The following is a 22,419-nucleotide window of genomic DNA, read 5'->3' as shown; positions in this document are numbered from 1 at the left end:
GGCGGAGCCGTTTTCATCCTTGGCGCGAGGGCGCGGGCTCAGGCGTGCCCAGCGGCCCGGCGTGAGCCGAAGGTGCACACTGGCCGGACAGGCCCCGCAGGCCGGGTGGGGGCCCCTGAGGTGGGCAGGAACTCGGTGGTAGCCGGATTCTAACAGCAGGGGCGGTGGCCTCGTGGCGTCCCCGGCCAGTGCCCTGTGGGTGTACGCCCGGAGACTCCGAATCTCACGTCGCTGGCAGGCCTGATCGTTACATAACAGGCGCTCCACTTTTTAAATGTTGGGCTTAATTCCTAGGGCTTTAGCACATGATACAGTTAAAAGTGCCTATGTGAACTGCACACCTAACCCTTGGGGTGCCAGTTCGGAACCTCTGCAGCAGGTGTCCTGGTAGGAAGGGGCATCTAGGCGGAGCTGCAGACCCATGGAGGTCCCTGTGTGGGGACTTGGGTGCTGGTGTGTCCCGGCACTGCCTGGACTGTGAGCGCAGTGGTCAGCTTCGCTGATAGTGGGGAGTCACCCCCTGCCCTCCCTTTTACTCTGCCCTTTTTTTTTTTTTTCCTCCGGTACCGGGAACCGAACTCATGACCTTGCGCTTGCCAGGCAGGCGCTTTGCCGCTGAGCTAAATCCCCAGCCCCCTACTCTGCCCTTTTAGGGCAGGCACAGATGAGCGGGTGAGGGTTTGGGGGTGGAAGAGGTCTGAGCCTGAGGCAGGGTGAGACATCCTGCTAAAGGAGGCAGGACTCCCCAGATCGCAGCCTTAGCTTGGACCTCCCTGTGCCAAGGCCTGTGCATGGGGCTGTGAGAACAGTTTTAAAACAGAATGAGCATGCAGGAATCGTGATCCTATTACTCCACGGCTTTGTAATTCTTTTTTATTTGATGAGTGTTTTGGTTTTTTTCCAGACAGTGTCTCACCATGTAGTTAAGGCTGGCTTGGAACTCACTGTGTATTGGCCTTGAACTTGCGGTGGTCCTCCTGGCCCAGCCTTCCAAGTGCTGGGGTTACAGGTGTGCATCATCATGCCTGGCTTTGGCTTTGTGGTTCTGAACTGGGATAGGCCTCGAAGGCCAGATACGAGCCTGGGTCCTCAGGCTTTGGTACGAAGTTAGTTCCAGAGAACTAACTGGACAGCAAAAGGGACAGCCTGACTTCCTGGAGAGGAAGTCGCAGTCATCTTGCTCCTCCTGCCTACCTCCTCTGTGCCTGTGGGCTGCCAGGTGCACAGAGATGTGCACTTGCTCTTAGGACACCTTCAGATGATGCGGGGAGGGGAAGCTGAGCCCTGGTGTGAGGCTTTGTGTGGCTGCTTGCCCAGAGAGTTGGGCTGGGAACCCAAGGAGAGGGTGTTCAGGAGAAATCGTGAACGCAGCACCATGGGGGGAGTCTGGGGTTGGCAGAAAGGGAGAAAGTGGGGTGAGCATATGTAAACAATAGACCAGCCTGCTATCAGGGATGAGGCAGGAGGTCAGGGTAGAAGGGCTCTTAGGGCATATTTTTTTGGGCCAGAAGGGATTTGGTGCCGTTTCACAGAAGGTAGTGATTTGCTAGTCATGGGGACTATTATGGTGGGAAGGCCATGCCAAGTGGTACCATCTGTGGAAAATGCCACTGGAGAATGGGTCAAGGGTGGAAAAGCCTTACCCTGCCCCGAACCGGAGGCGCATTCCTTGTGTCCAGGTCTGTGCGGCATTCCTGTGCTCTGACCCCGGCTGTCAGGACCCCAGTCCCTGAAGGATGGATGGGTACAGGGCTGTCTTGCAGGTGGCCCCCTGGTGACAGACCTGCTCTTTGGTAGCCTCGTGGCTGTTCTGCAGTCCAGCCCCACATGTTCCCTTTTACAGTAAAGTTCTAAGTGTCCCCCACAGCCCTGGTCTGTGCTAGGAGATGGCAGGGTGGGTGTTGCTGGTAGGACAGCCAGTCCCCCTCATGTTAGTATGAGAAAGCCCCTGGCCTGTGACACAGTAAGACCTCTTGAGCACAGCTGGCTCTTTGGGGCTTTGGGCTGAGCCAGCTCCTGGCTTCCTATGTCTGCGTCACTGCTGCTGGCCTGTGCGTTGTCTGTGCGTCCTGGGGGTGGGGTTATGCCGGTCCTTCTAAGAGCTGCTAGGTTAGGGTTCAGACTCCATGTGGTTCCATCCTTTCACTTTTCCCAAGGCCACGTTCCTGAGGGGAGAGAGAGGTGCCTGGTTCCTAGATCTGAGAGACTTACATTGACACCATGTTGGAATCTGGATCCCAAACCCGGCAGAGCAGCAGCCACAGTGGCCCACAGGTAGTGCTGCACGTTCCCAGAATGCCATCTGCCCTCTGCCCTTCTACCTCCTCTCCTGTGCCCTTTGCTCTTAGTGCCCTCCTTCCTCTGCCAAGGACCTCACTCTCCCTGTGGTCCTCTTCCAGGCCAGCCTGTGGTCCTCAGGCTTTAGTACGAAGCTGGAGGCTGTTACCCCATTTCTGGGCAAGTATCGCCCCTTTGTGGGTCGCTGCTGCCAGACTTGCACCCCTAAAAGCTGGGTAAGTGGTGAGAGGGCTGCCCCCCAACATCATCTTCCTTTCATCTTCCCTTGCCTGTGCCAGGCCTCAGCTTTTGTCTTTGACGGGAGTGGAGGCACTGGCGCTGGGTGCACTGTTGGGCTGCCAGGGCTGGGCGAGTTGGCTGGGGAGGTGCAGAGGGGCCTTGGGGGAACAGGTGTGCCCAGACAGCTGGGGTCTCGCTGCACACGCTTCAGGACGCCTGTGTGTCCATGGCGGTGCTTTTGCTGAGGGGCAGGGTTCCAGTGGAGAGCCAGGCTGTGAGTCCTCAGAGATGTTTGCATGCTGCTCTCCAGGAGGGTGGTTCTGGACAGCCTGCGGTGCACCATCCCGAGCGAGGGACCCTTTTTCCTGAGCCAGCGTCAGGGTTGGGGTCAGGCGCCTTTTGGGAGATAACTGCTATACGATCCTTTCTCCTAGTAGACTTGAAGGGCTGTTGGGCAGAGGCCAGAGTGCCAGGGCAGGGGCTTCCCTTGGCATGCGGAGGCTCCTCAGGACATACTGTGTCTGCCCCTTGGGCAGGAGTCCTTCTTCCACAGGAGCCTGATGGACCTGGGCTTCTGCAATGTGATCCTGGTGAAGGAGGAGAACACCAGGTAGCCGCGGCTAGTGGGGGCGGTGGGCAGGGCCTTTGGGATGCCGGCCTCTGGGGCCTTGTTTGGGGTGCCATTTTCTATCTGTGCTGGGAAAAGAAGGGTCCCCATCCTGTGCTCCATCCTCACTGTGGGGAGGTGGGCTTGGCACCATCCTGCAGCTCCCTCTGTGAGCGCACGTGCGTCACCCACTGTGTCCCCTCTGGTGGGGGACACTGGGGCTGAGACAGCAAGCATTCCCTCCCTGCTGTGATAAACTGAGCTCAGGTGTTCCAGGGTGTAGCACTGGAGGTGACCCCCTCCTGAGGAGGGGAGACTGCTCTGAACCATCGCTTCCCCACCCCACTCAGGTTTCGGGGCTGGCTGGTTCGCAGGCTCTGCTGCTTCCTGTGGTCTCTGGAGCAGCGCATCCCTACCTGCCGGGATGCCCCAAAGAAGATCTTGGAAAGCACTGGGTGAGGGGAAGGATCGAGGTCTGGCCCCTCTGAAGCTCCTTAGAAGGGCAGCAAAGTCTTGGGGCATGAGGGGTGGAGAGGGCTGGCGGGGGCAGGGTTCCTGGAGTGTTAGCTCTGCAGGGCCTCTCCTCAGAATGTGGGTGCAGACTGCAGGGCATGCCTCCCTGTGTGTGTGTGTGTGAGTGAGAGAGAGATAGAGCGTGTGCCCTGCAGCCCCCTCAGCCCAGCACCTGCTCCCGACCCCCACAGGGTGCAGAGCCTCCTCTCAGGGAGAGCCCCAGGAGGGGCTGGGGAAGGCCGGCCGCCTGCCCTGGTGAAGAAGGAGGTGAGGCGCATCCTGGGCTACATCCAGGCCCCACCCCGCCCCTTCCTTCTCAGGTAACTGCCCAGGGCCACCTGTCCCTGGGCTGGGGCCTCTGCCATCTGGAGAGTAGTGTTGGCTGGGCGTGGGGAGAGCTGGGTCTCTTTGGGGCAGCTAGATGGGGTTTCCTCCACACGGGGTTGCGTGCCTGGTGGGTGTAGGGCACTGTTCAGGGAGTAGGGTGTGAGGGTGTGAAGAGACACAGCTGAGATAAGGCAGGGCTGGAGTGAGCCTGAGAGAACCCAGAGGGAAGGGGAAGAGACAGGTCCTCGAGGGCCAGAGGGGAAAAGAGCCAGCCGTGGGGGCACAGCAGTGAAAGTAGGAGCAGGACAGTCTTACTAGAAGGAAGACACGAGGCAAGGCCCTGGGAAGTGTGGCTGGAAGCTGGCAGGTGAGAGCCACTGGGGATGAGTTTGGAGGCAGAAGGGGTGAGATCGTACAGGGCCATACAGGAAGTGTGGGCTGGATCTCTAAGGGCAGTGAAAACTCACCATGAGGGTTAATAGAGGAGTGCCTGGGGGTCCAAAGTAGGAAGCAGAAGAGCATCTGGAAGTGTCGTGTTAGTCCAGGTGAGAGCCGCTGGTGGGCAGTAGAGGCTGGACAAAGTGGACTGAGAGGTGAAAGAGGTCACATGACTCTGGATGGGTTGGGTGATGGGGCTGGGGCAGCGAGGGGGAGGAAGAAGTCACAGAGAAGCCTTGCTTCAGACCTAGTGCCTGCTCTGCACAGTTGGGTACAGGTGTGGGAGAAGTGAGTGTAGCATAGGAAGGACGTTTTGGGCTTGGAAACTTCCTCTGCCTGACCGAGGACTCCGCTGTACCTATGGGGCTGGGGCTCAGAAGGGTGGCCAGGGCCAGGGACACACACTGCAGAGCTTTAGCGGGCAGCTGGTGGTAACACCGGGGAGGAGACCCTGAGAGAAAGAGGGCTTGGGGTCCTGTCAGGCTCACCTACCTTAAGTGCTGAGTGGCTGATAGGCAAGGATGGAACGTCCGGGTTGGTGACCTTGAGCAGCCCTCCACAGTGACATTTACTTTGTTGTCCTGGCCTCCTTACCCCAGCCACCAGCCCCTCCCATCTTTCCTTCCTGTTGGCCTAACTTAGGTTCCAGGCTCATCAGCATTATACCCTCGGAGCAAGTCATTGGCACAACCCCCACCCCTTCCCGGGGTACCCAGGCAGGCAGACAGGCTGGAGGAAGCCACTGGGGGAGGACAGTTGCTGTATCAGTGCAGGTCTCACGGCACAAGACACTGTCCAAGGCTCCCGTCTAGACCACGCCGCCTCAGACGCACTGCTATCTGTGGATGCCCCGTCTCCTGCCTTAGGGAGAAATGGACGCCATCAGATGGGGTCACGCATGAGACTGACAGCTTGGCTGGTGTCACTCCCCAGGCTGTTCAGCTGGGCGCTGCTGCGGTTCCTGAGCCGTCTCTTCCTGAACGTGCAGCTCCACAAAGGGCAGATGAAGATGGTACACAAGGCCGCTGAGGCGGTGAGCGGCCACGCTGTATGGCAGGGCAGGAGCAGAGGCGAGGCCAGGCTCCCAAGTCCAGGCCGGCCCCAAAAGCTGGTGGGAAAAATCCACTGCTCTCGGGCGACCTTCTCCTCTGTCTCACGGTCCTTCTCCCACGGGGCTTCCTCTAACGTCTTTTCATCATGGTCCCAACAACCGCTTGTCAGTGCGTCATTACCTTAAAAGTTGGTGGAAGGCTGTGCTCCTTTTGGGAAATGGCTCAGAGGAGGGACTGTCAAGCCCTGTCCCCCCTCCCCTGGGGCTGCCCAGGGCCACAGGCTGAGGACAGGGTGGCACTCGCCTCTGGTTCTCCTGGAGCAGGGCTCACCGCTCATCCTCCTGTCTACTCACAAGTCGCTCCTGGATGGGATCCTGCTGCCTTTTGTGCTGCTCTCCCAGGGCCTGGGCGTGCTCCGCGTGGCATGGGACCCCCGCGCTTGCTCGCCTGCCCTCAGGTAAGAGCCTGTGCCTTGGCTGCCCCGAGAGAAGTCCCAGCCTGGGGCAGGGGTGTCAGGGGTATGCTGGCAGCAGCCCCCCAAAGCCCCTTTCCTGGGCCCGCTGCTCCCACACAGGCCCCCCTCCCTCGAGAGCCCAGCCTCTCACCACTCTGCCCTGTGCCCCCTGCCCCACAGAGCTCTGCTGAGGAATCTTGGGGGGCTTTTCCTGCCTACAGAGGCCCACCTCTCCCCGGACAGCTCCGAGGGAGTTCTCGGAAGGGCGGTGGTCCATGCTGTAAGTGTCTCCATGGCTGTGTGTGGGCCAGGCAGAGGTAGAGGGGTCTGTTTCTGCTCTGGCCTTGATACCCGCTCCTCTGCCCCAGGCGATGGAACAGCTGCTGGTCAGTGGGCAGCCCCTGCTCATCTTCCTGGAGGAAGCTCCTGGGGCCCCAGGGCCACGGCTGTCAGCCCTGGGCCAGGCCTGGCTAGGGCTGGTGGTGCAGGCGGTGCAGGCAGGTGTGGTCCCAGATGTTACACTGGTGCCAGTGGCCATCGCCTATGACGTGGTTCCAGATGCGCCATATGACATGCACCACGTGAGAGCCCCCTGCCCTGGGACCACATGTGGATGGATACCAGCTTGACTGAGTCCTCCCCAAGGGTGGGCGTGAAGCAGGGAGTAGAATCTATGTCAAGGAGTTCTCCCTATGGTCATTATTCTGTGGTATCTGACAGGGCCCTCCCATCAGCCTCTCATTTCATCCTTAAAAGTCCCTGCCAGGGAGGAATTTCTCCTGATTTGTGAATGAGAAGACAAGCTTGGAGTGGCCAGGGTTCTGTGTGCAGTTGGGTCTGGGATAAAAGTTGAGCAGGGTGGGAGCAGTGGGCCAGGGTGGTGGCCTGGGGCATGTCTGAGTGACCCTGCAAGGCTGTGGGACTCAGCTTCTCCCTCTCTGCAGGCCTCAGCCCCTCTGGGGCTGTGGACGGGCGCACTGGCTGTCCTGCAGAGACTGCGCAGCTGCTGGAGTGGCAGCCACAAAGCCTGTGTCCGAGTGCATCTTGCCCAGCCCTTCTCCCTGCAGGTATGGGGCTAGCTGGTCACAGCTGGGAGGGCCTGTGGGCTCACTGCTCCTGCCTTCAGTGGGCTGTGTGCAGGTGTGGACCAGTGGCAGCCACTGAGGGTCTTATTCTGGGCAGGAATACACCACCAACGCCAGAAGCTGCTGGGGCGACAGGCAGACCTTGGAGCACTTGCTACAGCCCATCGTGCTGGGCCAGTGGTAGGGCGGGGTGACAGCCCTCGTGCCTGCAGTCCCCCACCCCAGGCAGTCAGCAGCCCTGTTCCCACACAGCCTGTGTCAGCCAGCACAGCACAGGGACTCACATTACCCAGTCTGGAGGACATGGTGTAGGCCAGGAAGGGGCAAGTTGTGCAAGACATCCCCTGGGCTGGCCTTGGTGTGGGGAGACACCTTCATCTTAGGGAAGGCTCAAGGCCCCCATGACTGTTTTGTAGGCTTGGTCTTTGTATTGTTTGATCTGTCCCAGTGCCATTGTTCTGTCCCAGTGCCATTGTTCCAGACACTGAGAAGGAGCAGGAGTGGACCCCAGTCACTGGGCTGCTCCTGGCCCTTGGGGAGGAGGACCAGCTCCTGGTCAGGAGGCTGAGCCGCCACGTCCTGAACGGTGAGGGTGATGTGCTAGGCTTTGGGGGCATCCTAAGCAATGCTTCTGTATGGGCCACCGTCAGTGGGTCCTTCTGAGTGGATGTGTGTGCCTGGCCCTCCTTCCTCGGGTGGTGCACCGAGTCCCCAGCTGCCCTGGGGAGGAGGGCAGAGAGCGGCCAAGAGCACACAGGGCCACCGGTGCAGAGGACGAGCTGTGTGCAGGGCACGGACCCAGCCGTAGTCACTTGGCCAGGGCCCCAGCCCACCTTGGGCTCCCCACCTCTCCTCAGCCTGCCTGGCTGTAAAAAGGAAGGGAAGAGCCAAGTCGGGGGCTGCCTCAGTGCCTGCTCAGAGGCCACTTTAGAGTTGTCTGCTGACAGCATCTCAAGTGCCCCCCTGTGGGGCGGAGACTGCAGGGTGGGCGTGGCAGTGGAGAGGCGTGGCAGAGCATGACGGGGGACCAGGCCTCTGGGCCGGGACCCTGACTGGGCCCACCCAACCCCAGCCAGCGTGGCAAGCTCGGCAGTGATGAGTACGGCCATCATGGCGACGCTGCTGCTGATCAAGCACCGGAAGGTAGGGCGCGGCATGGTGGGGCCCAGGGTGCAGCCCTGCTGCCCGTTCAGCCCTGCTCTACCCTAGGGTGTGGCCCTGTCGAAGCTGTTGGTGGACTTCTCCTGGCTGACAGAGGAGATGCTGCTGCGTGGCTTTGACGTGGGTTTCTCAGGGCAGCTGCGGAGCCTGGTGCAGCACACACTGAGCCTGCTGCGGGCACACGTGGTCCTGCTGCAGGTCCACCAGGGGGACCTGGTGGTGGTGCCGCGGCTTGGGCCAGGCCTTGTGCACCTGGCACGCTTGAGTGCTGAGCTGCTGCCCGCCTTCCTGAGTGAGGCAGTGGGTGGTGAGTGCCCAGGGCTGGGGGGTGGAGGTGTGCGAGAGGGGCGCGGCCTGTCCTCACCACCTGGCCCTTCTCCACCAGCATGTGCTGTGCGGGGGCTGCTGGTAGGCAGAGTGCCGCCTGAGGGTCCCTGGGAGCTACATGGCGTGGAGCTGCTGAGCCAGAGGGAACTGTACCACCACGTCCTGCTGCTGCTGCACCTGCTGCCCAGGGACCTGCTGCTGCTGCAGGTCAGGCCTGCCTCTGCCTCCTGAGACCCCCCACCACCGCCCCGCTTTATCCTGTCCATGGGACCACACCCTCCTCTGGCCCCGCTCCCAGGAACCTGCGCCACTTCTGTCCTATCCCATTCAGGGGAGCCCCCCCGCCCCCGCCCCGGTTGAGCCCCAGGAACTGGGCCTTTGCCCTGCCCAGTGGCCTGGTCTCCTGAGGCTACCCAGGTGCCTCTATTCCCAGCCCTGCCAGTCTTCCTACTGCTACTGTCAGGAGGTGCTGGACCGGCTCATCCAGTGTGGTCTCCTGGTTGCTGAAGAGGTAGGCAGGGCAGCCACCCCAGTCCCCCTCTGCTGTATGCTACCCTGTCCTCCTAGGGGACAGGGAGGCCTGGCTCCACCACACCTGCCCTGGGCCCTTTGTCTCTCGCCGGGATCAGACAGGCATGCCTGGAAGGTTTCTACCACACTCCCCACACAGTGCTGTGGCCCCTGTGGGTGGGCACTCACTTCCTCCCACACTGCACATGCTATGGCCTGGTCTGGCTCTAGCATCCTTCCTGGCTCCTCAGATCTGCTTTCCTCATTCACCTGCATGCACCCAGTCTGGGGGCTGAAGGAAGGATCCCTGACCTGCCAGGGACCAATGACTCCCTCCCCACCAGACCCCAAGCTCTCGGCCAGCCTGCGATACAGGGCGACAGCGTTTGAGCGCAAAGCTGCTGTGGAAACTGAGCGGAGACTTCAGTGACAGTGAGAGTGACAGTGATGACTTTGAGGAGGCTCAGGGCCGGTGCTTCAGGGTGTGTTGGGAGGAGCCTGGGAGGAGGGGGCCAGTGGTAGGGACTCACTGGGGCACCATCCTCACCCTGGCCTGTTGCCCTCCAGCTCGGCGAGCAGTCATGCTGCCCTGATTTCTTCATCTTTCTCTGTCGCCTGCTCAGGCCACAGCTCAAGGCCTTCGCCCAGGCTGCAGCCTTCCTCCGCCAGGGGCAGCTGCCCGATACTGGTGAGCTTGCCTCCCCTGCGGTGCCCAGGGCTCTGCCTGTGGACCTGGTCTAGCTCTTCTCTCCCACAGAGTCAGGCTACGCGGAGCAGCTGTTGGAGTTCCTGCAGACCAGGGCCCAGGAAGAAGGGCTGTACGGTGAGTCCTAAGCAGCCAGCCTGGGGTTCCTGGAGGCCGAAGGGTTTGCTGGTGGCTGCTGCCCCCTGCTGGGCAGTGGCACCTGGACCCCAGGAAGGAGAGCCACAGCCGAGCCCAACCCTGGGTTCCTTCTTTAAACAAAAGCTGTGCCCAGTGGTTCCCTGCCCTGTTCCTAGCCTTCGTGTCTCTTCCTCCAGAGTATGCAGACCCAAACCTTGCCATCAGCGCTGTCTGGACCTTCAGAGACCTGGGGGTGAGAGGGGCCAGCATTATTGCCTTCTTGCCCCCTGTTCCTGTCCCCAAGCTATGGAGGTGGCCTTGATGACACCTAGAGGGGATTTGCTTGGGAATACATGTGATGGTGGACTGTATGGTCCCCCACCCCTTGGTCTCCTCCACCACTGGCTTCCCTGTTCCCAGGTGGGGCGCCAGGGTGGCTTGAGACATGAGTTGCAGCATTCGCACTTAGAACTGAGGGGCCAGAGGTCTCAGTGCAGGGCTGCAGGGGACAGGCTCAGCCCGGACCACAGCCCTCCCTTGTGTCTGTCACCACCAGGTGCTGCAGCAGACACCCAGCCCTGCGGGCCCCCAGCTCACACTGTCCCCTGTGTTTGCCAGCCAGGACAGCCAGGACAAGCTGGAACAGTTCATCCAACAGTTTGTGTGTAGCTAGGTTGTGGGGCAGAGGCTGTTCCAAGCCTCCTTGGCACGAAGGCAGAGTCATACAACAATAAAGTCTGTGGTCGAATGGTCTCTTGCTGTCTGTCCTTTGGTGTGATAAACAAGAGGACTGGACGAGTCCTCTTCCCCTGTGGTGTTTGTGGTTGCTCTTTCCCCAGCCTTGTGAAAATGACAAAAAGCCCTGAAATTGAAAGATAATCAGAAGCCAGGCTGTTGCTTTGCCTTTTATTGTTGAGGCTTCCACCTTCTGCCCTCCTCACAAGCAGCAGCATCCTGGGGGTGGGGGGGCGGGCACTGGACCCGCTGGCAGCAGGTGGCCGTCCTGTCCCACTCTGGGCTTGGGAGGGAGCCGTCACGCCACCTTGTTGACGAGGACCCCAAGTTCTTCAATCTCACACTGGACCTCGTCCCCCTTCTGCAATAGCAGGTGGGGGTTCAGCCCTGGCTCTGGCGTGCAGGCTGCCCAGCCAGCTCGGCCCTCATCCTCGCCCCCTTTCTTCCCTTAGCTAACCTACCTTGAGGAAGACGGGTGGCTTCCTGAACATCCCAACACCTGGGGGTGTCCCAGTCAGGAAGATATCCCCTGGGTAAAGAGTGACAAACCTAGGGCAGAGCAGAAGGGTCAGGGGAGACACAGGCTAGGGGGCCGCGCTGGGGCTCCGTGTGGGCTCCGGCCACTTACTGGGAGACCCAGGCTATGAGCTGCTCTGTCTTAAACACCATCTGGCTGGTGTTGCTGCTCTGTACCACCTCGCCGTTCACTCGGCAGCAGATGTTCAGGTTGTGTGGATCTGAAATGCAAAGCAGCACTGTGGGGTCACCCAGTTTCCTTTCCTGCCCCTCCCTGCCCCACCCCTTGCCAAGCGTGAGGACCCCGCCTGTCACGCTACCCTCCCAGTGTGGACACTGCCCTGCTGCCCTGCTACTCTCAGAGCAGCAGCCAGTGGCCACTCAGGCGACCGAAGGCGGGGAGAACGGCTGGGGGTCCTGCCCTAAAAAAAAAGCCACCTGTCCACAGCAGGGGCAGAGAGAGCTGTAAAATGACTTCATGGCCACAAAGCCACAGGGGCAGTGAAACCCCACAACCTGCTGCAGATTGTGTCCAAGGACTGTCCTAGGGCAGTCCTGGCAGTACGGTATCCTGGCTAAACGGCACCTCTGCTCGTTGGTGGCAGTCTGTTCTGTGCCCGTGAGGCAGCTTCCTAGACTGTGTGACACTCTGAAGCCTGGCTGCCCTGGGCGTGGCTCACCGGTGGCCACGCCACCCTCCAGTGGCCACGCTGCAGGCTGCTCTGCTCCTGCCCTCCTGGGTCCTTGCCACCTGTGGCTGCTGCTGTCCTGTGCACATGGTGGCTGGGCAAAGTCCTGCTGGTGCTTCCACATCTCCCTCCGTGTGGAAAGCGAACAGGCTTCGCCACAGCCATTCTGCACGATGCTCAGGCCAACCGTGCTCGCTCCCAGCTTAGCGTGTTCCAGCAGTGGTAACTAAGGTGGCCTGACCCCGCTCCAGTGCAGCTCTGTTCTCTGTCATTCACTTTATGAACAAGTTCCTCCGCCGCTGCAGTCCTGTCCCCTATACAGGGCGCAGGAAGTAGGCCCGCAGGAGAACTTGGCTGGGGCTGTGGCTGCTCTCTGCGGGGCAGCAGATGCCAGATGGGCCACACCCCTACTTCCCATAGTGCTGCCTTCTGACCTTGAGTATCTGCCAAGGGCAGGCACAAGTGGCGAAGACCAGGGACCTACCTGCTACACTGTCCTTGGTAACCAAAGCAGGGCCCAGGGGGCAGAAGGTGTCAAAGGTTTTTCCCAACAGCCACTGCTTCCCATTGCGCCTTACTTGCCAGTCCCGAGCACTCACATCATGAGCCACGGTGAAGCCTGCCACGTGAGCCATGGCATCTGTGGCCTATAGGGGCAGGGATTGGCTAGACAGGCTATGTCACAGGTGACACTAACTCCTAGAACAGGATCTCAAGGCTGTTAGCACATGTTAGTAGCCAGAGCTAGCCAAAGGTGGGGGGCGAGGAGCCAGGCAGCAGGGAGGTGCTGACCGCACCCCGGTGGCAGGGACAGCAGGCACAGCAGAGGCTCAGGTGGCCCGGGCCCTCTTCCGTCTCACCTGGATGTGCTTGCCTTTCTTCCCAATGACCACGGCCAGCTCCACCTCCCAGTCCACCTCCTGTAGAGCGGGAGAGGGCAGTGACTTTGGTGGCCCAAAGGCCTGTCCCTGAGCTGAGAGGGACACACTGGACCTCAGGGCCGGGACTCTTGCCAGGGCGCCCTGTCTGCCAGCTCACATTTGCAGTCACCACGACCGAGCCAGGAGAACGACGGGGGAGGTGTGACACTAGAGCCCTGAGCTGCCATTGCTTCCCCCTGTGACTCGAAGAGCAACACCTGTGGAGGATGGAGTTTAAGTCGCTCTTGATGCCTTCTCCAAAGGACGGTTCCGGCTAATAACGGCAGCTCTAACCTGCAGCGTGTCAGGCACTCAGTACTGCAATGTGCTGACTTGCTTTAATAATAAAAAGATCAACATCCCAGAACTGACGTGGCCAAAGGGCTTAAATATGCAAGTCACAAAAAAGAAATACTAATGGTTACAAAGGATGAACAAATGCTCACTCTTCCCAATCAGCAAAATGCCACTGCTAAGTAGATACAATGTAGCCTCTCAAATCAGCTATCTCCAACCTAACAAGCAGAGCTGTGTGAGCATGCCCGACGCCTATGTGCCAGTCTCTCATACCGACCCCCACGGAAAAGAACTAGGAAATGGCCAAGACCGGGTCCAGGACACAGTACAGTGGAGGCTAGAAGGACAGTATGGCTGGAAGGAAGGGCTCAAAGAGGGAGAGGGTGGCGCCACACCGCGGCCCCACTGGCCATGAACAGAATGTTAGGTTATGGATTACAACCAATGTGAATGAGAATCAGGAATTCATGATGAGGCAGCTTCTCTTCACACAAGAATGCCCACTAGGAAGAGCAGAAGACCCCTCCGTGCAAACACAGATTCAGGTAAGGGTGACGTAGGGTCTCTGGGTGGAAAGCAGCGGGGCAGCAAGAGTCACGTGATCCTGAACTACGACCCAGCATCACTCATCCATTCCAACCAGAAGGCGCAGCTTACAAGGACGAAGTGAGCGGTCACAGTCTAGGGCCACCTGACGGGAGCCTCCTAGTGGGACGCAAGGGGAGGTACACACCGTTTTCTGTTCTTGGCAGCAATGCTTAACCTGAGTCTCATCAGGGGAAAACAAGACCAAACTAGAATCCGGACATGCTATAAGAAAACTTGACTGGACTCTTCCAAAAGTGTCAGGGAACAGAAGAAGGCCACAGAGATTGAGATCAGGGGCCAGCAAAGGACAGCCAGCTTTTGGGCTCTTTTTCTAAACAAGTCTTACCAGAACCCCATCATGTTCATTCATTTACCTACGACCCCTGGCAGTTTTCACGCCGCAACAGCAGAGCTGAACCGCTGCGGCAGTCACCTGACAAAGGCTCTTATTTACCATTAGCCCTCTAAGGAAAGGGCTGTGGACTCTGCTCCAGATTAAAGCCACTAAACAGCTATAGCCACATACAATGTGAGCCTTTGTTGCTCCTTTATTGATTAAAAAAAAAGTAACCAAAGTACTAGTCATCTTTGGGGTAACTGGGGGTACAGTATTCCTAATGGAACTGGGACAACGGCAGACCATTGACAGTGCTCACATTCACTTTCTTAGCTGCGGTGATGGTGTTATGGTCAAGCAGGCCAGTGTCCTTATTCCTTATTACAGACATTATGATCTTAATGTCTGTAGCTTCCTTTCAAAGGTTGCTCCCCTACAAAAATTGTATTTGTTCACGTGGAGTGAAAAACCAAGCAAATACGGAAAAATGTTAACAGTGAAACCAGGTGAATAGTATCTGGGTGTTCACTGCATGACTCTTTTCAATTTTACTGTAATTTCCAAAACATTCCTAACTTAAAAATTTGAGAGAAAACCTAACCAGTGTTATTAAGTTATGCACTTTTGGTGGGTAAGGTGCTTTTATACCTTTTTAAAATGTTGGATTGGCAAAATTTCTCTGAAGAAGTGAAATGCTATCTGTATTCTGACATAGACATTCAAATTCTAAGAGTTTATTCTAAGAAAAAATCATTTCTGGATGTGCAAAGCCTTTTCTATGTGAGGCTATTCACTGCAACACTATAAAGCCCAAGACAAGCAACAAGTCCAGCAACAGGGATCTAGTGAGGAAATCATGGCTACTGGCCCAACAGAAAACCACATGGCAACCTAAACTATGCCAGGGGATTATTTAATGGATGAAAAATATTCTTGCTGAAGTCTTAAGAAAAAGCAGGTATAGGCAGGAACAGGAAAACACTGAGAAGGTCTACAGCAAGACATTAATATCAAAAGCCCTACTCAGGAAAGAAAAAAGCCCCCAGCAGGGGGAAGACGGTTTTCCAATGAAAATATATGCCTTTTATAATCAGGAGAAGATGTACGTTAGTGAATGCCTTTCCTCAGGGAGGCCAGTGTTATATTTTGTTTCAGGCACTAAGTAACCGGGGACTACTGCAGGCTGTCAGTGCCCTGATGAGGGACCCGGTGACCCCGGAAGGGGAGGGGAGGTGCTAACCTGACTCTCGGGTGGCAGGAGGATCTCATCGTAGGGCCCCACGATGGAGCTGGCAAACTTGCTGAAGATGATGGGCTCCTTGGGCACAGGCACGTTCTGTTCTTTGCAGTGGTCCGCGTAGTTCATGCCCACACACACCACCTTGTCTGGCCGTGTGACTGGGGCCAGGAGGGTCACCTCCGACCGTGGGAGGAGTGGCAGCTGGGCGGCTAGAGCCCTGCAGAGACCAATCAGGAGGGGGGCTGGCTGGGATCAGGTTGGCCATCCTAGGGCAGCCTGGGGAGATCCTGCAGCAGTTCCGAGTTTTTTTTTTAAAGTGTATTTTCTAGAACCATCAGCACCAATGTGAAAATCAAGCCCAGCTACTGCCCTCTGATGTCAACAATTTGTTATTTGTCCAGTATTTATTTCCTTTCCCCTATTAGATAATTTATGCCCCCCCCATGCAGGTGAGTTCAAAAAGCATGAAAGGAGCTGGGTGGGCATGGTGCATGCCTATAATCCCAGTACTGGGGAGGTTGAGGCAGGAGGATGGCTGTGTGTTCAAGGCCAGCCAGGGATACATAGTGAGTTCAAGGGCAGCCTGCACTATACAGCAAGACCTTGTCTCAAAAAAAAACCCAAAAAACCAAAAAAACAACAAAAAACAAAACAAAACAAAAACCCCCAAAAGCATTAACAAGAATAAATGGAAAGGTCTCCTTCACCCCTTCTACTTACCCCATGCTCCTCCCTGGAGCAAGCCACTGTGTCTGGGGTCATTCTTAATAGCTGCTCGGTGAAATGCTTCTCTCACCTTTTTATATGCAAATAATAGCACAATATATGCCTTTTAAAGAAACTTAGTGTACTCTGGAGATCTCTCCATAACAATACATAGAGAGTCTCTCATTTTATTTTTCATGGCTGCACATTACTGCTCTGCAGAGATCACCCAGTTCCCTAATGAGGGCCATGGAAGGTGTTTCCAGTCTTGTAAGAATATGACAGTATGGGAACACACTGTCACCAACCCTGTGGGCTGTCAAATCTTGCTATTTCTGCCGACTTAGTAGGTGCAAACTACATCTTAAGGTGGCTTTAAGCTACTGCTCATCAATCCTTCAGGCCAGATCCTGTACAGCTTCTGGCTGCAGGGACGCCCCCAGTTACTCTAGCCCAAACTCAGGAACCAATTATCTTGGAGAAAAGCTCTTTGCAGTCTTCTCTAATGATCCAGTCTAAATCACTCCTCCAGCTTCCCAAGATGCCTCCCTCTTAGACCCCTGGGTCCCAGACAACCTCAGGTGGGCAGAGACTTAATCCCGCAAGGAAGTAAAGTCCTAACTCCACCATCCAATGTGGTCCTGGGAGTTTAATCACCCTCCCTGGACTGCAGTTTCTTCCTCTGTAAGTTGAAGACATTACATAAGATTCCTAAGGCTCTTCACTAAGAGAACAGGTGAAAAGGAAAGGTGGGTAACCTGCCTGCTCCTTTGCAAAAGGCTCCGGGCTGGTTCTGTTTCCCGGGGTGGAGGAGGGAGAGGGGGACAGGGCAGCAGCTGCAGGATGCTGCCACCTGCCATTTACCTTCTTGCCACTGAGAGGGTGGCCTCTCCCTGCTCCAGGAACTGTGTCATTGTTGTGGGGAGTGTGGGGTCAAAGGCATTGAGGTCGACGATGCCACCACCACTCCCCAACTCCAGCCCCAGGTGAGGCCCTGCCAGGTGTGGTGCCTGGAACTGCACCAGTCTCATGTCTCTTCGGGGTTGAAAAGGCTGCTTCTGAGCCTGTAGCAGAGCCGTGAGCAACCTCCTCCTACCAGAGACCAGCATCAGCCCCTGCGCAGGAAATAGCAGGACACAGAGAAAAGGAGATCTCAGAATGTCTTGGGATCACCACAGTTCCTTGAAATGCAGCCCAAGTCCTTTGCCCCACAAACCATTCCTGGCAAACCGCATAGTAAGTGGTCCAATTTATAAGATGTTTCATCCTTATGAAGGTAAAAGATTATAAAGCAGTGACTACTTAATGTCAGGCTCTAGAGAGTTAGTCCTGGGGAATTCCAGTCTTCCTCTGCCAGTGTTTTCTGTAAGGTTACAATGTGCCAGGCTGCTGCACGTCAGACAGTGCTGCAGTCCTGCTTGCAAGGGAGACAGATGTGACGAAGGGATGTTAGCAAGCTTCAACTAATAGGACCGGTGCTGTGAAGATGATCGGGGAGGGCCCTGCCTTTGTCCAGCTGCTTGGGGAAGTGCTGCCACCGGGGATGGGTGAAGTGAGCAGGACAGGCCAGCATGGGCAAGGGGCCAAGCCTAAAACTGGCCTCAGGGCTGTCTCCTGCAATCTTTGAAGTGCTAATTTGTCAGCCTGCTGCCCTCTACCGTAAGATGCTTTCCACTGCTCACATGCTCAAGCCTGCCCCTCCACCAGGGCCACCAGCATTCTAGAATCAGCTCCCTACCTGCCTCTGAAGATGGGAATTACTTAGTTTTCAATGCTGGGCACAAGTTACCTGGGGAGGGGAGGGGCTGCAATCCGCTGGGCTACACCTTGCAGCATTGCTCAGCTGTTTCCCCTGGTGCAGGGGCCACATCTGGCTCTCACAGCTGAGCTGATATTGCCTAGCTCTGTGCCAGAGTCACACAAGGCTCACGGTGACTGTTCCAAGTGACTGTTCTGTGATCAAAGAATCAAGGGCTTGATTTTTCATCTCTTGGGAGAACTTGGTGTTACCTGTAGCTCTGCCAATTCTCTTAATTTTGTTCTTCACTGGGGCCCCGTGTCTACTCCTCACCTGGTCCTCACCAGCACAGTACCTTGCTTTTCGAAACAGCTCTTTATACTTTAAAATGTGGAGGTAGCTCTGAGCCCCCGATTTGTGGGCCCAGTTGGGTCAACCTGCCCTGTCCAGTTAAAGATTCACTAGACTTAGGTCACCACTGTGCTGCTTTGCAAGTGCGATATAAAACAGCGGCTCTGTGTCTCCTGCCTTGTTGCGTTATACCATCGCCAACCATACCACCGTCAAAGGGCTGTGTGAGCCACAGTGCCTGTGCTCAGACACTGCACACTGAAATAACCGTAACTCTGTCCACTGAGTGCCGGGCACCAGGTAAATATTCTGTAATATCCGGGTTCTTCTCCTGGCAACTGTGGACAACAGGTACTGTTAGTCCCCTTTCAGATGAAAAAAATAAAGCTTGTGGAGGTTAAGGGGTTGGCCCAAGGTCCAAGGGTCACACAGCTAGGAGGAGAAAGAGTTGGCATGGGAATCCATGTCCAGGAGACAGGGAAGTTCTTCATTCAGAAGCCAGGTGTTGGACAAGCAAGATAACTAGCTTCAACCCCGCTCCCCAGGGCACCCCCTCCAACAGGAAATCCCCCAGAGCTCCCAGCTGGCGGCAGCCCAGCGCTCACAGCAGGCTGCACGCTTGCACCCCTGGACAGCCCCAGGCGCGCTGACGGCGTCATCCTCACGTGACGCTCACCTGCAGTTTCATTCCACTCTTACAACTGACCCCTTAGGGTTTTTCCTTGTATGGAAGCTGGCACCAAGGCTTAAGGAGGTAAAGCGGCGCTGCCGCGGTCACCTTTACTCCCCACACCCCGAGCTCAACCCAGCTCTGCAAAAGTGTCCTTCAGCGAGAGCGCCGCGACGGCAGGTGGAAAAGGCACAAGCTTGGCAGCCTGGCCTCGGGTCTGCACCTGGGACTGTCCCGCCGTGCGCTCGCTCGGGAGCGAAGTCGGCCCTTCCGTTTTCACAGGTCCAGCTCCACTCGGCGCAGTCAGTGGACGCCCCGGCGACTGCGGGGTCAGAAGCAAACGGGAGATTGCGTCCATCGTGTCCTCGCCAGACACCTCCCGGCCTGGCCCAGACCCAACCTACCTGGCCGCGACGGCCGGTCCTGCCCGGCACCCTTCGCTGTGGGGTTTGAGCCCGCGGCGCTGGAGGCCAGGGACGGTGGCCGCCGGGAGCCCCGCCAGCCCGACGACCTCACTCGCAGAGTCCCGGCGCGACACCTCTACCGAAAACGCCAGGCGAGCGGCGCACCCTATGGCGTCACGACGCGATGGCCAATAGGCTGGCGCCTGGTTCTTCCCGGAAGCCGAACCGCGGAGGGGCGGGCCCAGCGCTGGGGCCTGGGCCTCTTCGGAGCCATCCTGGGCTCCGGGGCGCAAGAGTGAACTCTTTTTGAAGTTTTGCGTCTTGAACTCTACACTGTTCTCTCCCCACGCCAGCCATTTTAAAGACTGTTGCGCAAAAAGTGGTGGAGGAGACAAGTCCTGGCGCAGTGGTGAACAGAGACAAAAAGTTTTGTCTTTTGACTCTGACATACTCATGAAAGGAGGGATTTGTATTAGTTTTATTCGGCGGGAAACTGGAAGTGTGTTTTACAAGATCACACAGACAATAGAAGTAGTGAGCGAGCATGGTGTCATTGCCTGGTGTGGTGGCGCACGCCTGTACTCAGCACTCGGGAGGCTGAGGCAGGAAGATCGTTGCGTGTTCGAGACCAGCCTGGGCTACAAAGTGAGCTCAAGCCCAGCCTGAACTGCAGAGCGAGACCCTGTCTCAAAAAGACAATCAATCAATCAATCAATAGAAGAAGTAGTGAAGTCGAGATTCTTGGCCCCTGGATTGAGCAACCACCACCCACTCAGCTGCCCTGTCTTCTTGTGTTCTTCCTTGGGCAAGAATGTGGTAATGGGAGAGTAAGGTGAAACCTCTGGCATAGAGAGCATGCATTCCAGTGAAGAGGTTTCATTAAACAGACGGTTACAACCCAACTCCCCAGCCCCCCAGCATGTGAAGACCTATGAGTCCCTGGGCAAGAGGCCTCTAAATCAATCAAGGATCACATAGACCATCAAAGGCTTTCCTTGCTCCTTGAAGAGGTCTGGGCTGTGTATAACACACAAGAGGTCATTGGAATGTGCTCACAGGGGGTTCATGGCCAGGCCTGCATTTGAGACATGTGCCTCTGGCCACTCCCAGGAAAGGTGCTGGGCAGGATGGTGCAGGTGAAGGCTGTGGGGATTTGGTGTGGTAGAGATGGTGAGTATTTGGGGATGACCAGGAGGAAGAACTGGCAGCCCTCAGTGATGACAGAAGGTGGATGTGAGAGGGGAAGACCTACAAGGCTGACTGCTGGGCTTCTAGCCTGGCAGATACCTGTGCCATTCATGGATACTGGATTCCAGGAGGGGCAGCGGCCCAGGGAGAGGAGGAGGAGCTCAGAGTTGGATCGGTTGCATGTAACGTGTTTGCAGGACATCCAGAGGGCACTGCAGCATGGGAGCTGGAGACAGGGTCTGAGGTTTGGGCTTCCAGTGTTCCTTGAAGAACAGGATAAAGATAGAAATATTATCCCTATGGGAGTGGCTGTGTTTTCTGTGGGGAGAAACTCACACAAAGCTTTTATCAAGCTGTCGTCCCAAAGAGTCTGAAAATACAAGCTGCAGACTAGAAGGCAGTATGTGGTGAAAGACTTGTATCCAGAATATAGAAAGAACTCTCAGAAGTCAGTAAATAAACCAGTCGAAGAGATTATTGGACAAAAGATTTGAATAGCTATTTTGCCAAAGAAGATGCACAGAAAATTGGACAGGGGACGTTGCTTACCATCATTAGTGATCACAGAAATGCCAGTTTCAACCACACGGTGATGCCACTGCACACTTACACACCAATTATGACAACTGTTGGCTAGCGTTTTGGTGTGTACCTAGCTGTCCACCCAAAGCCTTGTGCGTCATGGGACTTTCTTAGAGGGGCCGAGTCTAGTGTGTGATACTGGGATTAAGGGTATGTGATTAGTAAATCTGTCCACTGATTGGTTTGGTATAGTTCTGGCTGGGTTTAAGGGTGTGAGTGCTACATACAATATAAGGGATGGAAAGCGTCTTGTCTCAGCCCTCTTGCTGCTTTGCTACCTTCTGCATGCCATGAAGGTTTCTGCTCTCTGAGAACTGTCTCCCTGCCACGCTGCCTTGGAGCCAGCTAATCATGGACTGAACCCTCTACAAGCTGTCAGCCAAATGAACCTTTTCTCCTTTAACTTTGGGTGCTGAGTATTTTGTCTCAGCAACGAGAAAAGTCACTAAGACAACCAGCCAGTGGAGGTACTGGAACTCACACACCACCGATGGGATCGTAAAATAGTACAACTAGTTTTGACAACCACTTGGCAGATTTTTTAAAAAGTTAAACATATACTTACTGTCTAATCTAGTCATTTCACATCTGGGCATTGACAGTGATGAATTGTACCTTAGAGTTGTGATCCTAGAAATAGTGAAGATTAAGAAATCTCTCCACCATTTGTGCTCCAGGAAACAATTTACTAGAAAGAGCCACCCTTTCCCACATGCCTTGGGTAAGACTGCCGACACTCCAGGCCAAACACAGGCCCTCCAAATTCCCATTCTGCCCCCTATCAGTGATTGGCTGGGCTGTTTGTTCATGCTGGTCAGTTGGAACATGTTGCCTGGTAGCCAAACCTCATTTTAGAGTCTGTCCTTCCACCAGGCCCCTGCTTTGGTTCACCCTCAGCCTGCACCGCCCACAGCCTGCAGTGAGGGAGGATCAGCTTTTAAAGCTCTTCGTTCTCATCCTTGGCGACGTCCTTTATAATATGCCAGTAAACTGTTTCCCTCCTGTCTGTGAGCTGCACAAGCAAGTTAGTCACACCTGAGGAGGAGCCTGGAAACCCCAATTTATAGTTAGTCGGTCAGCAGTCTGAGGGTGTGGATAGCATCAGAAGTTGGGACAAGTAGTCTTGGCGACCCAGCCCTCAATTCGTGGGGTCTGATGGTACCTTCAGGCAGATGGTGTCAGAACGGAACTGAATTAGAGGACACTGCACGGGGATCCGCCCCTGCAAAACTGCATGTTTGGTGCGTGAAAAGAAACCCCCAGAATCTGGTGTCAGAAGGAGAAACTGAGTCAGACCTGGTTTTTTCCATACTATCCCATGTCCTTGAATATTCTGTGACCGAAAATATAAAGTTAAGCCTTAACAACTTAGATATAAAATTGAGGAGAAGAGAGCAGAACACATGGTTAGCAGATCCAAATAAACAATCAAATTGAAATATCCACCACTGCTATGGTCCTCATTTCTAGAATTAATCACAAGGCACAAGGTGACTTCTTGCTTTCACCGTGTGTTCTGCACTTCCCCTGCCTTCCACAAGAGCCTGTCAACCTGCCTTCTCTTTTCTCTTCTTTTCTCTTCTTTTCTCTTCTCTTCTCTTCTCTTCTCTTCTCTTCTCTTCTCTTCTCTTCTCTTCTCTTCTCT

At 56.0% G+C, this 22,419-nt stretch overlaps 2 protein-coding genes across 4 annotated transcripts; one reads left to right on the top strand and one right to left on the bottom strand.

The window, feature by feature from the left end:
- The first annotated feature begins 7 nt into the window (after nt 1-7).
- Gpat2 (glycerol-3-phosphate acyltransferase 2, mitochondrial) lies at nt 8-10,567 on the top strand. Its single transcript, XM_013522823.1, has 23 exons — nt 8-72; nt 905-1,009; nt 2,157-2,274; nt 2,400-2,513; nt 3,054-3,127; nt 3,475-3,579; nt 3,829-3,957; nt 5,336-5,435; nt 5,778-5,911; nt 6,089-6,188; nt 6,277-6,489; nt 6,853-6,975; nt 7,091-7,173; nt 7,461-7,579; nt 8,066-8,136; nt 8,203-8,461; nt 8,540-8,688; nt 8,915-8,992; nt 9,336-9,473; nt 9,559-9,679; nt 9,749-9,814; nt 10,012-10,067; nt 10,371-10,567. The coding sequence occupies exons 3-23, from the start codon at nt 2,221-2,223 to the stop codon at nt 10,485-10,487; spliced, it is 2,403 nt and encodes an 800-aa protein (XP_013378277.1). The 5' UTR covers nt 8-72; nt 905-1,009; nt 2,157-2,220; the 3' UTR covers nt 10,488-10,567.
- Nucleotides 10,568-10,693: 126 nt separating this feature from the next.
- Fahd2a (fumarylacetoacetate hydrolase domain containing 2A) lies at nt 10,694-19,181 on the bottom strand. Of its 3 annotated transcripts, XM_005400649.2 has the most exons (9): nt 19,005-19,181; nt 18,824-18,922; nt 16,706-16,956; nt 15,137-15,353; nt 12,615-12,674; nt 12,239-12,401; nt 11,178-11,286; nt 11,011-11,098; nt 10,694-10,910 (listed from the first exon to the last, which is right to left on the bottom strand). In XM_005400649.2, exons 3-9 carry the CDS (start codon nt 16,948-16,950, stop codon nt 10,848-10,850), a joined length of 945 nt encoding a protein of 314 aa, XP_005400706.1. In that variant the 5' UTR covers nt 16,951-16,956; nt 18,824-18,922; nt 19,005-19,181; the 3' UTR covers nt 10,694-10,847. The 3 variants fall into 3 exon arrangements, with proteins under 3 accessions (XP_005400706.1, XP_005400705.1, XP_005400704.1); XM_005400648.2 differs by lacking the exon at nt 18,824-18,922; XM_005400647.2 differs by lacking the exons at nt 18,824-18,922; nt 19,005-19,181 and adding an exon at nt 18,607-18,796.
- Between the last annotated feature and the right edge of the window lie 3,238 nt (nt 19,182-22,419).

Source organism: Chinchilla lanigera, unplaced genomic scaffold (assembly GCF_000276665.1).
Source record: "Chinchilla lanigera isolate Chin_1 unplaced genomic scaffold, ChiLan1.0 scaffold00069, whole genome shotgun sequence".
In the NCBI taxonomy this organism is placed as follows: Eukaryota; Metazoa; Chordata; class Mammalia; order Rodentia; family Chinchillidae; genus Chinchilla; species Chinchilla lanigera.
This window is presented reverse-complemented; position numbering and strand designations above follow the sequence as displayed.

Coding starts and splice junctions, on each gene's coding strand:
- Gpat2 (XM_013522823.1), top strand. CDS start 2,221: ATGTTGGAATCTGGATCCCAAACCCGGCAGAGCAGCAGCCACAGTGGC. Junction 3,128..3,474: donor GTGAAGGAGGAGAACACCAG/GTAGCCGCGGCT, acceptor CACCCCACTCAG/GTTTCGGGGCTGGCTGGTTC. Junction 9,815..10,011: donor CCAGGAAGAAGGGCTGTACG/GTGAGTCCTAAG, acceptor CTCTTCCTCCAG/AGTATGCAGACCCAAACCTT.
- Fahd2a (XM_005400647.2), bottom strand. Junction 15,354..16,705: donor ACCCTCTCAGTGGCAAGAAG/GTAAATGGCAGG, acceptor TGGTCTCTGCAG/GGCTCTAGCCGCCCAGCTGC. Junction 12,675..15,136: donor TCCTGCCACCCGAGAGTCAG/GTTAGCACCTCC, acceptor CCCGCTCTACAG/GAGGTGGACTGGGAGGTGGA.